A 16,497-nucleotide genomic window follows, 5' to 3' on the forward strand; every position below is an offset into this window, starting at 1 on the left:
GTGAGGTGCGGTGAGGTGAGTGCATATTGGTGCGTTGTGGTGAGTGTGTACACTCTGCTGAAGGGAGGTGAATTTGTACTGATGAGGTGTCGTGAGGTGAGTGTGCCGGTGAGTTGTGATGAGTGTGTACCTGTGAGATGAGGTGAGGTGAGCGAGTTGTGGCGAGTGAGTTGCGGTCAGCTGCGGTGAGTGTGGACCGGTAAGTTGAGGTACGCTGCGTTGGTGAGCTGCGGTGGTGAGCCGCGGCGGTGCACTGCGGTGGTGAGCTGCGGTGGTGAGCTGTGAAGGTGCACTGCGGTGGTGAGCTGCGGTGGTGAGTTGCGGTGGTGAGCTGCATTGGTGAGCCGCATTGGTGAGCTGCATTGGTGAGCCGCGGCGGTGAGCGCATACCGGCGATGTGAGCGGGGCAGGGGGACACGCCACAGCGGCGGAAGAACTCGTCCGCCGGGGGGTCGACCACGAGCAGCCGCGTCTCGTCCCCGCCGGCCTTGATCAGCGACACCACCTCGCTGTGCCGCTTCACCTCGATGTTCACCCCGTTCACCTGCAGCGTCACCACCACCACCACCACAACAACACAACACACGGGTTCAATCGGCCTCCCCCGTGTCGTCGTCACCGTCACCGTGCGGCAGCGCAGTGGCAACACTCGCGCCACGCGGCAGGGAAGGCCTGGGTTTGATTGCCAACCCGGGCACCCTTCATCTCTCTGTCAACCAGTAGAGATTGCCAGGCTATTGGAGAGCGCCGGTGCCGTTGCCAAGTTGAGCAGTGAGACTCCTCGGGCTTAAAATTATAATCGTAAGAGGAGGTCGGATAACTCACGGGCTGCGGCACTGGAGGCAGCGCCGCTGCGAAGCTTGGTTCCAATCTGCGCCTGAGCCACCAATTTGGTGACATACCCGCGGAGAATTTCCGGTAACCGGTGACCAATAAAACTTGGGGGGTTTTTATCCTCCTAATTTGGCAAAATTCCAGCTCTGAACGCAATTAAAATAATAACAATAATAACATCTCGGTTTGACTGCCATGCTGACAAAACATCCCTCTATGAAGTGGCACCACGTGGGACAGCACAGTGCCACTGAGCGCGGTACGAGGTCGCTTTGAAGGGGCCTCAGAACCAGTTCTGTGACATCTTCTTCACATTGCAGGGGCCTCATAACCAGTTCTGTGACATCTTCTTCACTCAGAGCCAGTTCTGTGACATCTTCTTTACTTTGAAGGGGTCATAGAACCAGTTTTGTGACATTTTCTTCACATTGCAGGGGACTCAGAACCAGTTCCTGTGACATTTTCTTCCGCGGGCAGATCTCTGGCACCGTCCGGCGGCGCAGCATCGCTCCGCGCGAGTTCCGAATTGGACATGTCGCACATCATCCCCCTCACGACGCGCGACCGAGACAGAACAAAGCGGAATAAACTTAAACTCACAAGAAAATCTACACGTCAGCGATATTCAACGAAAGACGCCGCGGTCATCGTTCGGCGCGCTTCGTCCAGGTAGTTGAACATCTCCGCTGCCTCCGTCGCTCATGGGGTGGTCGGACCGAGCAGGCCACCCCCCAACCACCCCACCCGCGCTATTTTCGGAGCGGCAGTTTTGGCAGCTGCGGGCAAAATGAAAATAATCGCAGGGCAGACTTTGGTGCTAAATGTGGTGGCGGCGGCTGGAGATGAGTGCCGACGGAAGGTGGGGGGGTGGCGTTCACGCAAACGCGCGGGTGAAATTAAACGCCGGGACATCACCTGTGCTCGCACTAGAGAGCGCTGCGGCCATGGAACCCGCATCCGTGTCTCTGTCTCTATGCGTCTGTGTCTTTGTGTCTCTGTGCATCTGTGCCTCTCTGTGTCATCTGTGTCTCTGTGTCTCTGTGTCTGTGAGTGTCTATGTCTGGGCAACAGCAGAGCAGCGGTTAGCGCTACGCTGCGCCACGACCCTGGCGGCCCGAGTTCGATTCCCGCTCACGGTCAACACCAGTGACGAATATCCGAACCAGTAATGGACCTCCCCCGTAGATCGACTGAGCCGAAAAGGAGTACCCGGTGTGGTGTGGAAACGTCGCTACTCGGGGACAAAGAACTAAGACCAATGTCACAAAGAGATAGGGGGCCTTACCTGTAACATCTGACAATTCAGGACCATTGATTCAAGCAAGCCTGACTCTGCTGATGAGACCACTGTGTCGAAACTCGTCCAGAATTTGCTTGTATTCAATCGTTGCTGATGAAATGACGCACTCGCAGAAGGCCGTGCGGCCAAGAGTTGCACAACGAACACTTTCATCGTTATTTTACGCGCAGAGACGGATACGTGGAGCATCGTCCGCATGTCGACTCTGCTGCCTGTGCGTCTGTCGGCAAGCGCTCGGGCACCACGCGCGCACTTTACAGCGTACAGAATCTCGCCGCGACGCCGTTTGCGAGAGCCATCTCCCCGTCGCCCCCCCCCCCTCCACACCGGGGGGCTGGCACAGCCGGCGCTTGTTTTTCGGGAGAGAAGCGCCGCGCACGGCACGTCGTGGGGAGCAAAAAGGGTCCGCAGCGGCTCCCCGCACACGCGCACGTGCAGAAGACACTTCGGAATTCGCTGGAAATGCCGGAGGCTCCGATCACCACATTTTAGGCATTCGCCTGCAACTCCCCTCGATTCGAACGCCTTTTGTGCCATACGCGCCACGCCACGAGATGGAAATCTCGCGGAGGAGGGGCAATGCACCGCGATCGAGAGCGGCCCACCAGAAGTGGATATCACACAACTACATTGGGAGATCCCTCGCAAGGGTTGCCCAACTTTTAAGAGTCAGTTTAAATCACCATCATCATCAGACACCGTCATCGTTATCATCGTGGGCATTAGCATCATCTTCTGCAACAACCAGACCACCGCCACCATCGTAATCGCCATCACCACCACCACCACCACCATCATCGGTCCCCCCCCCCAGTGTTGGTGGCGTGAGGCTGCACCACTTTGTGAGAAGCAGTCAACAGAAGGTTGTTTTTTTTGTTGCCCGATGGCCACCGTGGGTCCCCTGCCATGTGAATGCGGGAATTTCCACCACCTGTTTCTACTCAATTAATCTTTTCGTGAAAAAGCCGGATACATAAAACGGCATTGGCAGTGGTGCACGACCACACGTAATAAAAAAAAGGGCCAAAGCACAATCGTCAATAACACTGTGGCAGTAAACGGGCAAAGAATACATATAATAGGCAACGCTTGGGGCAATGTCCCTTGGACTTAACCCGAGACATTTCCCGACACGTCACCTATTATACGTTTCTTCTCCATTTTATAGCCACGGTGTTATTGATGAGCACGTGTTTGAGTGTTTTGGTCTTTCTGGCTTAGCAACGTTGAGCACTGCGCCCAGGAGAGGAGCTCCCTTCTTCACTCTGCTGCCCGGATATAAAGCTGATGAACACATTGGTCGGCGAGATCACCGATGCTGGTGTTCAGGACTTCAAATGCCGAGCACGCATCTCCTAACTACACCGCACGCCTCGTGCGACTTCTGAGTCTCTGAGCTGCAGTGAACCGATGATTATGCCGATTTACACGTGCTAATGTCTGATATGGCTATTGTACACAATTGCACTCAATTAACAAAAACAACCGTTGTGGCTTCTCTCTCTCCCTTCCCAGTTCAGTTGTTTTGCCGTTGTCGTCGTTGCCGGTTTCAGTCCAAACCCACAGCGGCGATCCTGGCAATGCGGCGATCCTGGCAATGGGGCGATCCTGGTAACGCTGCGATACTGGTAACGGGGCGATCCTGGTAACGGGGCGATCCTGGAAAGGGGGCGATTCTGGTAACGCGGCAATACTGGAAACGCGGCGATCCTGGTAACGGCACGATACTGGTAACGGGGCGATCCTGGCAACATGGCGATCTTGGCAACGCGGCTGCTGACCGGAGGATTTTTTTTTTTTTAAACGGACGGCGGTCGACAGAGACCGTTGGCCAAGGGTGAATTTTTATTTTTATTAACCGTGAAACCAGAGCCAAGGCGGCCCAGTTAGAGCCGCCTAAACATTTACTGAGCAAAGGGCGGGGGAAGGGGGGGGACACACGGGGGCGGCACGTGGGCACGCTAGCCAAGGTGTTCCTCAATCTCTCACGCTTATCCAAGAAGCACTGACACAAACTAATCTGTCGACTTCACCGGCCTGCACTGACACAAACTAATCTGCCGACTTAACTGGCCTATCCTACCAACCTACAAACCGTTCCTACCCTATAATTACCTACCAATCTGCCAGTCTACTTGTCAACAAATTTAATCTCTGTTTACAATTTTCCAATCTTCATGCCCTATCAATCTATCTACCATACCACCTGCAAAAATATATATCTAGCCTGCCAACAACACGATCCTTTCATGGACTCACCTCCACCCACTTCTCCCCTCTCGTCTCACTCTACTCCCCTCCTCGCAATCTCCCACCTCTACCCTCTCATCTCACTCTACTCCTTTCCATGCACTCTCCTGCCTCTCCCCTCTCATCCCACTCCACTCCCCTCCACGCACTCTCCTGCCTTCCCTTCTCGTATCACTCTACTCCCCTCCACGCACTCTCCCCCACCTCTCCCCTCACGTATTATTCTACTCCCCTCCACGCACTCTCCTGCCTCTCCCCGCTCATCTCACTCTACTCCCCTCCACGCTCTCTCCTACCTCTCTCCTCTCGTATCACTCTACTCCCCTCCACGCACTCTCCCCCACCTCTCCCCTCACGTATTATTCTACTCCCCTCCACGCACTCTCCTGCCTCTCCCCTCTCATCTCACTCTACTCACCTCCACGCACTCTCCTACCTCTCCCCTCTCATCTCACTCTACTCCCCTCCACAATCGCTCTCCATTACAGCAAGCAAAACCTTCTACCGAAGGCCCCCGTCAGCCTGTGCTTAGTAGGAGGTCGCTTCCTCTGCTGCTTCTGCGCTCGTGGTCCTGAATCCCACATCCCCGACCATCTGACCTGTCGGGTTCCTTTTGCTGTTCAAGTCCACGTGGCTCTCGCCCCCTTCCTATCCTCCTCCGCTATCGACCGATTCTCTCTCTCTCTCTGAACGACGTGTCTTCAATTTCAGCTTCACTGTCTGGCTTCCCTATCTGCTGTGAAACCATCTGCCCCATCTACCCCTTCCCAGGACACCCTTAAAATTCATCCCTCTACTTTCCGCGACTCTCAAAAAACATGTGCGTTCATTCCTGTGCGGTGTCTTTGCCGTGCGATTGCACTTAGATGGCGTGCGCATCGACAATGCACTCCGACAATGAACATTGCACAGGATACATATTTTATGGGACACATCGCGTAACGACTTCATGAAACTGTTTGGGGTCATATTGCGGGAAGTAAAGAGTTGTATTCCAGTGGACATCCTTGCGCCCCATAACAAGAATGTGGAATGTCCACCGTTGGCTTGGGTGACGGACTATGCAGGCACACATTACACACCGACTGACACACATCAAAGACAAAGACAAACATGACTGATACGAGACGAACATCACAGGCAGATGGACCAAAAGACCGATATTACATACACGAACACATAAGTACAGACTGATCTTACGGACATCATATGAAACAGACTAGACGGAAATGTATCACAGACAAATATACCGCTGGACGGAGAAACGCACTGGGCCACGGCAAATGCCGATAACCATCTAAATTCTTCACCTACGAGCAGTGCCGTTGTGTTTTGTTAACTGTTTCGAGTTAACCAGAGCTGCCAATTTTCACCGGAGTTCAGAGTTCAGCTTCGTCTAGACTCATTTTCACAGGTCCCATCGCGGGGCATCTCTGGGGAGATAATTTTTTCAAGAAAAGATTCGTATCTCGAGGCAAAGATTTCATTTTCTGGCAGGCTCTCTCTCTCTCCCGCTCTCCCTTTCCAGAGCACAACATCAATGCGGTAACAAAAAAAATCCTGGGCTCTCCAGACGTCAAGTGGAGAAGGGTGCTTTACTCTTAAATTTAAAAGGAATAAAATTGCGACTTTAAACAAAAAATATCCGAGGCTCTTGGCTCGTCTTCACCCTGGCGCATTTACAGAACTCTGCAAAGGCCTGAAATTCCCATAATGCTTTGAACTGCTGATTTTTTTCTTCACCGAATTACACAGCTTAAACAAACTCCTACAACTCCGACAAGAGCTAGTGGATCGCAAAACGACCGGGATTTGTCCGAGACAGCCACCTGTAATGAAACGAGGTGGCGAACACTGTGGCCTCAAAAACAAAAACATACTCAGCGACATTTCGGGGCAGTGGGTAAACAACAAACAAACAGAAAAACCTCAACAGCTCCGTCGACAACACCGCGGAAGAGCGCTCCCGCAGGGCCACGCGCAGAGGTCTCAACTGGGTACCCGATACCCGTACCCTACCCGATACCCGGCTACCCGTACCCAGCCGGGTACGGGTAGCCGTTTGCGAGCCTGGTGCGGCCGGGTACGGGTAGGCCGTGAGTCACTGGTGAGTCACTGTTTGTCACTCATTTCCCAACATCTTGTCTCTTCTCACAATTCAAGTTCCTAGAATCAACCCACCCACGCCTGCAACATGGCTTCATCCCAGAGGTCGCAATCGGGTACCCGTACCCGGCCGGGTATCGGGTAGGGTACGGGTACCTGTTTGCGACCCTGGTGCGGCCGCGTACGGGTACGGGTAAGGAATCAAAGCCCGTTTGCGAGCTCTGGCCACGCGTCTCGTTTGTTGGCGCCGCACTGTTGAGGCGGGGAGGAGGGGGTGTTCACGAGCCGCACCTCGACGATGCGGTCCTGGGGCAGCAGGCCGGCGAGCTGTGCGGGGGAGCCGTCGTCGACGGCGCGGATGAACTGGCCCGGTTTGCTCTTCTCGCTGTGCAGGTTGAAGCCGTAGCCGCCGGGGCCCTTCACCATGTGGCAGAGGCGCGGCCTCGGCTCGACGGGCGTCCCCGGAGAGGACACCTGCGGGAGGAAGATCCAACGTTCGTCGTCAGCTTTGTCGTCGTTGTTGACGTCGTCGTCAGCATCGTCGTCAGCATCGTAGTTGTCGTTAACGTCATCGTCAGCATCGTCGTCAGCGTCGTCGTCGACGTCGTCGTCGACATCGTCGTCGTCGACGTCGTCGTCGACATCGTCGTCGTCGACATCGTCGTCGTCGACATCGTCGTCGTCGACATCGTCGTCGTCGACATCGTCGTCGTCGACATCGTCGTCGTTGACATCGTTGTCAACATCGCCGTCAGCATTGTTGTCGTCGTTAACGTCGTCATTGTCAGCAGAGTTGTCGTCGTGGTGGTCATCTTTATCGGCACTGTCGTTACGATCGTCGTCGTCGTTTAATATCGTTGCCATCGCCAGTGTTACGATCGTCGTCGTAACGTCGTCGTAACGTCGTCATCTTCATCAGTATAAAAATACACCGTCAATCATCGTCTTCATTGTCGCCACCGTCATCATGATCGGCAGGGTCATCGTTAATATTGTTGTCATTCTCATCGTTTTCATCGTCATCACAATTTTAATCCCTATCATCATCGTCATCATGTTCTTATGTCCACATCATAAAAATAGACTGTCATCATCATAATCTTCAACATCATCATCATCATCTCTCATTATCATCAATATCAGTAGCAGCATTTACACAAAATTATCATCATCATCATCATCATCACATACTGGAGGACTCCTCTTATCCACAGCCCGATCACCCGCGACACCTATTATCCGCGGGTGTTAAAGTCTGCCAGAGCCCCCATTGACCATCCTGTTATCCGCAAATTATTCCCAAAGTTCATCAAAGGAAGGGTGTGCAGTCACCCCACCCGCGGTTGATTTAGCGGATGAGTGACACAAATTCGCGGATAACCCTGCAGATGACAGGACTCTACGATATGCATCACCAAGTGTATCGCCGTGGAGAGGAGTTATCCTGTATCTCGAGGTTATCCCAAAAAAATATGTAAATTATCATCATCATCATCATCCATAATATAGGTTGTTGGGTTAGATCGCGTAAATAAATTAACGTGTCGTTAAACCCACCACCATCCGACACAGTAAGGTTTCTCACGTAAACAGGACTTGCCAATTCGTCACTAGTACAGCACTAGTGTGTAGTGTATAGTGTAGTATACTAGTACAGCACCACCGGTGTGTTGGAGAGCCAAGCCACAACATTTACAATCGGATGGAGACGTTTCGCCGGTAATCACAATCAGCTCCATCATTTTCTGGTTTGAAGAAAAAAGTATCCTCCTCGTCGAGGTTCGTCAGTTTAACACGGAGGCTTTCGCGACCAATACCATCGGTGTATGGAAGAACGCTGGCAAAGACAGCGGAAGAATGTGGACATCCAAGAATTAAAGTAAATCATTCGAGAACCCAAACGTTACCGCACCGTCTCGCTTAGACATTGCCCGAAGGCACCGGTGGTGTCACCATCGACCACGTGGGAACATCACACCACCCCTCTCGTGCAAATTGAACATTGTCCACAGAAATTCCATTTCTCAAACATTCACAGGCCAATGTCTAACCCCTGTCAAACATTACTAACATCGGGTGGCACATCAGGGGTTAACACGTTGAATAAATAACAGTTCAAGTCAACATTAAAAGTATTTTTTATCCCTATCACTCAGGAGACGAATATTTCAATGTTTGGACCGATATCCTATCTTTAGGGAACATATCGTAAACAATCTAACTTCTTGATGGTCAGTAGGCTGAAACGCTTACATCTTTGCAACCCAAAAAACCCACAGCTCTTATCTTGAAGCTATGCACTTAGTATGACAGCCTTGGACTCACCTACGTACATTTTTACGAGTGAAAAAAAACAACTTTAAAATTACAATCAAGCCCTCGATAATGATTGTCCAGTGACTATAAATGTGTCATTAAAGCAGCACCACCCGACACAGCCAATTGGTAAGGTTTGTCACATCAACAAAATGCCCCAATTCATTGCTTGTTCAGCCCACCAGTGTCTCGGACAGTAAATCCACAACGTTTACAATTTAAGTACCGTGACGTTTCGCTGGTAATTACATTCATCTTCCTGGTGGCTTGCACACAGCAGTGCGCAGCCGATGAAAAGATAATGCTGCCCGACTGACTCGGAGTGAGACCTCTGCTGTGAAACAGGATGCTGGTCACGAGCACAAAGGGACACGCCAGGTGAAGTACGTTTAGCAAAACTCCCATAACCAAGATGGCATTCGGGAGACGTTTGGCCGTCAGTGTATTGAAGAACGCTGGCGAAGAGAGCGGAAGAATGTGGAAGCGTCCAGAATCCAAACGTCACCGCACCGAACGACTTCGAGATTTCCCAAAGACACCGGCGGTGGAACCATCCGACCGCGTCAGAACACCGACAGGCCGATGCTCACGTCTCCGTCACGAATGGACAATTATGGACACAAGCCACAGTAGCGCGTGCGATTGTGGTCATGCGGCCCAAACTATGGACGGCAAAAGTAAACCCGCTGTGGCCTGCGAGCTCCTTCAAAGGAGGAGGAATGGCAAAACTTAAAAAAAAACTTTCTCTCTCCTGAAACCCGCTCGTCGTGGCGAGCAGCAGACATCGACATTGGCATTTAGCTGGTGAATATATTGCCACGCGCAAGAATAGAATAGAAGTGACAAAAAGGCTGAACTTTTACATATAATAATTATTATTATGCATGTTAGGAACGGACATGTGACTGTTCAGTGCACTTCAGTGCACTTGTTCACAGCGAGGGAGCGAAATTTGCACATCTGACAGGACAGGCGCGGTGCTGGGCTCAGCACTTAGCTCAGTAATGATGGCAATTTCCCCCTTTGTCCACGAGCGGCATGTACCGCCACGGGGGAATTTTCGAAAGCTGGATACAACGTTGGGTGGTAACAGAGGAGCGAAGGATGTGTTTTTTTCCCCCTTCTTTCTTTTATAATGCAAGTGAAAATATTGAGATAAGAAAAAAATAGCTGGAGTGGCAGAGTAGCTACGGACAGCGCACTGCGCTAAAAGCATCGGCCCACTTGAGTTCAATTCCCGGCCACGGCTAACAAATAACTGTTCAGTGTACTCATTAACAGCAAGGGAGAGAGAAATGTGCACCGTGTTGGCGAGATGTTAACGGCCTCGCCTGGTATGGAGGAGGTTGTGGGTTCGATCCCGACCCTGACTCCGGTCTATTCGGAGTTTGCGTGTTCTCCCCGTGGTCGCGTGGATTGTTCTCCAGGTCCTCCGGTTTTGCCCTCCACATTTAGAATCAACGTGCGTTCAAAGTATTTGGCTGCTATAAATGTCCACGTGATAAGCCACTTCCTTGAGCTGTCGTGTGCAGCCAGGTCGCTTCTGAAAAAGAGCTACATAGCTCAGTGGGCCTTACCTGGTAAAATAAAAATAGTAGCAGCTGTGGCAAGTGGGAATTGAACCTGAACCTGTGCAGTAGCTATGGCCTCACTGGCCGAGGTTAACTTGCCCTGAAGTGAGGACATGGTGTGGTGTGTAAACATCGCCACTGGGGAGACAAATGCAGCCGGGCGTGGCGCTGGCCACCCCTCCCCTCGTGTGCTGTAACCACCTTCAAAAGGTGCTCACTAACAGCACTTGCCCCAACAGTGAGGCTATACGGGGGATCTTTGTCTTTTTGTACGTGTGAGATGTGGGTGTGTGGTATGTGTGTGGGGGGCGTGTGTCCACTGGGGAGTACGCCGAGGTGTGTGTAGGAGGTTGTGTATGTGTGTGGGCGTGCGTGCGTTTCACACGTACAAATCGTGCTGTACATATTAAGCTTTTTTTTATATATATATAAAGTAATGAATGTTTCGTGAAACTTCCATTTGCATCACTAGATTCAGTGCTGCCCTATCTTCAGAGAATCAACAAACAATGATATTAAACGACGGCAAGGTGAGAATGCGATTGTATTTCTATCTCGAGACCAAGTCGATGCAGACTCACAGAGCATCTGGAAGATCACTGATGGGACAACGTCGACTGGTTCGTGGGCCCACCACTGATCTTGATGCATCTCAAAGCACACGCACGGTTGCCCCTCACTCATCTAGGCTTCTATCTGCAGAGCCCGCGGCTCCCAAGAGGAATGTTCCGGGTTGGAAACCCGGTGTGGGTTGGGAGGTTAACTCAGCCCTTTCAATTTCCTCTCCAAAAAAAAACAATTTGTCAAGAGCTGTAGTGGAGCATTCTGGGTATCTAAAAAAAAGTAAACCGACTTGCGTGCGGAGAGATGTGGAACACGACTAAACGGGAATGTATTTATTTAAAATGAGTACATATCAGCAAATCTTGATCGTATTACCCAGGAGGAGGGGTGGGTTTACAACCGCACGTGGCAGTCAAACCGATAGAGTTTAAAATCTCAGAGCTGGAACACGGCCAAATAAAAATGGGGAGAAAAAAAACAACGAATGTCATCACGATGAGTTTCGCTTGTGTACGGCACTGGCGACTGGACCAACACCATCACTGTACACTTGAGCAACCCGGTTCAGCCACGGGCAGCAGCTCAAAACCCCAGATTCCAACCCAGGCCCCCCTCAGTGTTGCCCGCTCGGTTCTTTGACCCCTGGCCCAAAGCCAGCCACCTTCTGAGAGAGAGAGAGAGAGCACGCGCGGTGGTTTAAATGTTGCGAGTCTTAGGAGGAAACCGGGCATTCCGCAGGCATGGCAGGCTTTCCTCTGACCTCCGGGGCAGTTTCATTCCTGTCTCTGAGCGATGCACACCCCAGCCTCGCAACGTGGCCGAGCTGATGCTGCGACGACCCCGAATTTAAAGGCAATCGTTTGTTACATTTTACCGGCACCGTGGCTGTGTGAGCGATAAGTCAAAAGTGTCAGGCGTGGCGGCTCATGCGCCCACCTGCGGTTAGCCCAGCGTGACACTGGCGAGGCTTGTGGCGTGCTGGTGGGAAATTCGACGATTTTACGATGTTATGCTCCCTGTACGCGCCGGCTGCCCAGTGCGGTGAAGTATGATCACATGACCCTCAACCCCCGCCTCGGACCCACATGGCGTGGGGAAGCCCTTATCCAGCAGTGGCTTTACAAAGGGCTGTACGTGTACAATGAGCAATCGTGAGATGAATCATCCAGTTTAGTTATACTTGGGTATGGAATGTCAACCAATTCAGAGGAGGGATCATTTGTCCACCTTTCTTGGCAAAGGGAGAAATGTTTGCTTGTCGCACTGGTGGTGATGAAGTTAATGTACGTGTCAAACCATTAGCCTGTTCCATAAATAAGCCATATTTTCCAGGGATTGTGTGGTAACGGTGAAGTGGTGGTGATAAGTGATGGGTGGTGACCGTGGCTGTATTAGCGTGGATAAAGGTGGCGACTGCAGTATTGGTGGGTGTAGGTAGGTCATGGTGACGTGAGTGGTGGTGATGGTCGTGGTGATGGCGAAGCATGTGGTATTTGAAATGGTGGAGGTGGAAGTGGTGATGATGATGGTGGTGGCGATGATAATATTGTTAACGACAATTATGCTATTTTTTTACAACAATGACGATGGTGGAGGTGGGAATGATGGATGGCTGTAGTGGTGGACGCAGTGGCAGTCGGAGTGCCCGTTCAGTGTCCAGTGTTGGTTGGGGGACGGCACTACGATCCTGAAACCGTATCGTAGCCTCTCCACCGCTCGGTTGCTATGCTCACGAGGGGGCGGCCCACACCACATCCGAGCGTGCCTCCCCCACCCATGCGTGCGGCTCTCAAGCCCTCCGGCCGAGTGTTCCCAAGTGCTCGCTGTCCCCGCTTGAGCGCTCACCGTGACTCACCGTGGGGGGGGGGGGGGGGGGGGGGCAGAAGGATGCCGGGCAGCAGCGTGGCAGTGACTGGAGCGGCAGCGGTCAGCAACGGGACCAAGCTCGCTCACTCGTACGTGAAAAGGAAACCCACAAGGGGACTATCCGAGAGGATTACGGATGATTGCGGTTCAACCCTAAGCCGTCGTCAAACCGTCCTCGGCTTCAAGGAGCCGCCTGACCCCAACGCAGGAAGTGAATGCACACACGCCAACGCAAGACGGCCCGTGGGCGCGCGGATTGTTAAACATCAGGGGAGGCGTGTGGATGGTACTGGAGAGGTCCATCACCGCACCAAAGATGCCGTGTGCGAGTGCACACGGTGGTTAAAAGAAAAAAAGCGTGGGCAGACCGTGGAAAAAAAGTGGATAAAAAAATTCAAGTACACACGATTTGAATGCCTAATATGAAAAAAACTCATAACACTGTTCCACAAAAGGAAACAAATATAGAATTGGCAACGCCTCAGGCAATGGGCCCCCCATCGTATCACATGATACGATGGGGGGCCTATTGAGGGGGGTGGGGTGGGGGGGGGGCATTTCGCAAGGCGTCGCCCATTATAAACTTAATTATTGGGGCAGTGCTGCTGACGAATGTGAAGAGTTTTTTTGTTCATTACGTTTGTGCACCACCGCCAACGCAGCAGCATCATCATCATCACCGAATACATTTGTTTCAAAATGTAAATGTGGATGATTCTGATCATCCATATTGGCCTCGCAAGTCCGGCTCCCGGGTGTAAATTGTAGCGTGGCTGTAGATCTGCATGGTGCACGAGAGGGGTGCAAATTGGCCAATTTCCCTCAAGTCTCACACGAAACAAACAGGGCCCCACAATGGGCCTGTTGTTTTGTTGCTGGTGAATAAGGCCCCACCCCCCCTCCGCCTCCCTACGTGACATTCTGCCCCTGTGGGCCTCCAGCCTTAGGCCTCCAGGAACCTCAGGACAGCCCCTGCTTGAGCAAAACGATGGCACTCGTCACTATGGCTTGGAGATGTTAACTACCTCGCCTGGTGTGCAGGAGGTCGTGGGTTCGATCCTGACCCTGACGCCTGCATATTTAGAGTTGGCACGTTCTCCCCGTTGCCATGTGGATCTTTTCTCAGGGTTCTTCCGGTTTTCCCCACCACATTTAGAAACGTGCGTTCAGAGTATTTGGCTGCTAGACATTTCCAAGTGAAAAGTCACTTTCGTTGAGGTCCCAGTTTTGCGGCCAGGTCACTTCGGAAAAAGAGCTATATAGCTCAGTGGGCATTGGCTGGTTAAAATGTAAAATGTAGTTTTTCTCATTCACAAAAAGCTTTCAAACTTGTGTCGGACAGCCCACGACACTCAACTTACATGTCATGGGTGGGAGGAAAATGAACAACCTCCCACGGAGACGTGTAAACTTCCTTCAAAGAAAGCTCATTAACTCTCACCTATGAGCCTTCTCTGTTGCTGGCTCCCTTTGATTAATATGCTTAGGGGCCCTTTGCTTAGCTTGGCAACTGCTAAAAGGATAAAAACAAAACACAATGTAGGCAGGGGTAAAATTTCGTGGAGTTCAGTGACATTTCACCGCATTCCCCAAAAGGTTGAGCACACACAAACACACACACACACCGCGAGCAGAACGTTTGCGAAACCCACGCGCCCACTGTTTTGTGAACAATGCAAAGCTCCAGCACTTTGGAGGCAAAGTCAGTTTCAAATGTCAAACGGGGCAATGAGGGACCCAACGCTCTTTGGGAGGGGTGGCCCAAAGCCATTGTTTGGTAAATTTTGTTCCTTCGCTTTTTTTTGGACTAATCACGCAAACTTTTCAATTTGTTTGTTTTGGATTGGATGTTGCTGCTTGGACCCCTCCCCCCACCACCATCACCCCCGTAGGGGGGATCGGAGGGGGGGGGGCTGCGGAAGATCTGAGGTGGTCCGGCGAGAGCTGGCTGCAACGTCCGCCGACGTTCAAAACAAACCGTGCGAGTGAAAGAGATCTCACGGAAGACGCGACCTCCCCCACGGCTGCCTGCAGGAGCACAAGGTCACCGGCCAGGCACAGCGGATTCGGTGTTTCCCAGCATCCGCATTTATTTATTTCCCCCCACCCCCCCCCCCCCCCCCCAAATCTATCATCACTGTTTTCGACCCGTCCGCCAATCGTATTTCTGGCGTGCGCCGTCTCCTCGTCGTCACGTCAAGAAACGGAGAATCCATTCGGAAATCTCGCAAAAGCCGTTTGTACACGCGGGAGGTAAATGGAGCACCCAGAGGAAACCCACGAGAGTGAGGGGGCAACACTCGATCCCACACAGTTGGGACAAATGGCATTAGTCCACAACTTGCTCGATCACCTTCTCCTTGCGAGCCAGGGGTAGGGGACCTCGACGCCCAATGGGTAGACGGTTTCACAACATTTGCGTGGTGGATCCAGCAACCCTCGCCGCTGCCTCCACGACGCCGGTATTACAGTCCGCGTGCAAGCGTAGCCACCACCGCCCCCGACAATGTGGCCGTATCTACGCGCTAAAGTCAAAGCGAGATGAGAGCAGGCGGGGCGATGTGGCGTTGCCCAGACAGCAGGAGCCAACAGCAGCTGTCGATGTCTCAGGACGCAAGATCAATGATGACACGGAGGTCTGTTTGCGATAGGTCCACGAGCAGCTTGGACTGCAAGGGGAACCCGCCCGCCAAGGAACGCAAACAGGCCCCCCCGGGTCTCGAGAGAGCAACGGTAACTCATCTCAATGGTCACTCAACGCCGGGTTGACCCTGGGAATGTGTGTGTCTGGCTCTCTTTACTTTCTGCCACGAGGGTGCAAAGTGTAGGTGTGCATGTGGTAGTACAAGGCGGTGTGTGGGTGAGTTCTAAATAATAAATTCACTTAAAGGGAAGGCTCAACCCAAAAGAACAGGAATAATCTACCTGGTTAATTTGTAAAATGTAGACAAACTTAAGATGCATCCCTCTGACTGATCAAAATTGAAGCTTTGCAAATTGTTACATTAATGAGCGTGCCAATTTTCGAAAAATCTATTTATTCATTAATTTCCTGTCCTATATTTTAGCCAGGTGAGTGCCCCATGAGACCAGGAGACGATCTCGAGGCAGACCTGGGTTACACAGAGCAATGCAAGAGTAAACAATGACATTTCTACGCGCAATTTGTCACGAGCAAAACTCTCAAGGTTGTAAGCAAAATAAATCCTTTTAAGCAGCGTAGACGAATACATTTGCACAGAGCACCATCGAGTAAACCAAGCGGCCGTGGTATAAACAACGATCGCAGCGCAGACGCACTCACATGTTGTAAACTTTGAATGCAGTTCATCGTTATAGCAGCGCGATTGACATGGAACAGACGGCACGGCTTTTTTGAAGCTGCTGCCATGTACGGCCCTCCCGTGCGCGTTTTTTTGCCTTTGTTACCGCCGCTGTGCGTTGCTCTGAAACGGCGTCCGACGTTTCGTGCCACGTGCTGCCGGAGAGGTTCTCCGCGAACTCATCAGAATTTCCCCAGCCGGCCGCACGAAGCTAAAAACCGTCGCGCGACACGGCCCCGTAGGACACGAGTTTTAATGTCACCCCCGCGGCCACAAGAGGTGTGCTAGCATTCAATCGAATTGAAATCTTGAACTGTAACAATAAAACTAAAATTTGCCGAGCTAACCTCATCACTCCCCTTCTCTG

The 16,497-nt window shown here is 51.9% G+C and overlaps 1 protein-coding gene across 1 annotated transcript in view; it reads right to left on the bottom strand.

The window, feature by feature from the left end:
* LOC133346867 (Na(+)/H(+) exchange regulatory cofactor NHE-RF2-like) overlaps nt 1-16,497 on the bottom strand; it is an 88,279-nt gene that overhangs the window by 18,012 nt on the left and 53,770 nt on the right. Inside the window, exons 2-3 of the mRNA XM_061558702.1 lie at nt 6,782-6,964; nt 391-544 (exon numbers count right to left, since the gene is read on the bottom strand). Of these exons, the coding sequence (XP_061414686.1) occupies nt 391-544; nt 6,782-6,964 (337 nt within the window). The remainder of the gene's footprint in view (nt 1-390; nt 545-6,781; nt 6,965-16,497) is intronic.

This window comes from Lethenteron reissneri, chromosome 3 (assembly GCF_015708825.2).
Source record: "Lethenteron reissneri isolate LAM-NWPU_2019-01 chromosome 3, ASM1570882v1, whole genome shotgun sequence".
NCBI lineage: Eukaryota > Metazoa > Chordata > Hyperoartia > Petromyzontiformes > Petromyzontidae > Lethenteron > Lethenteron reissneri.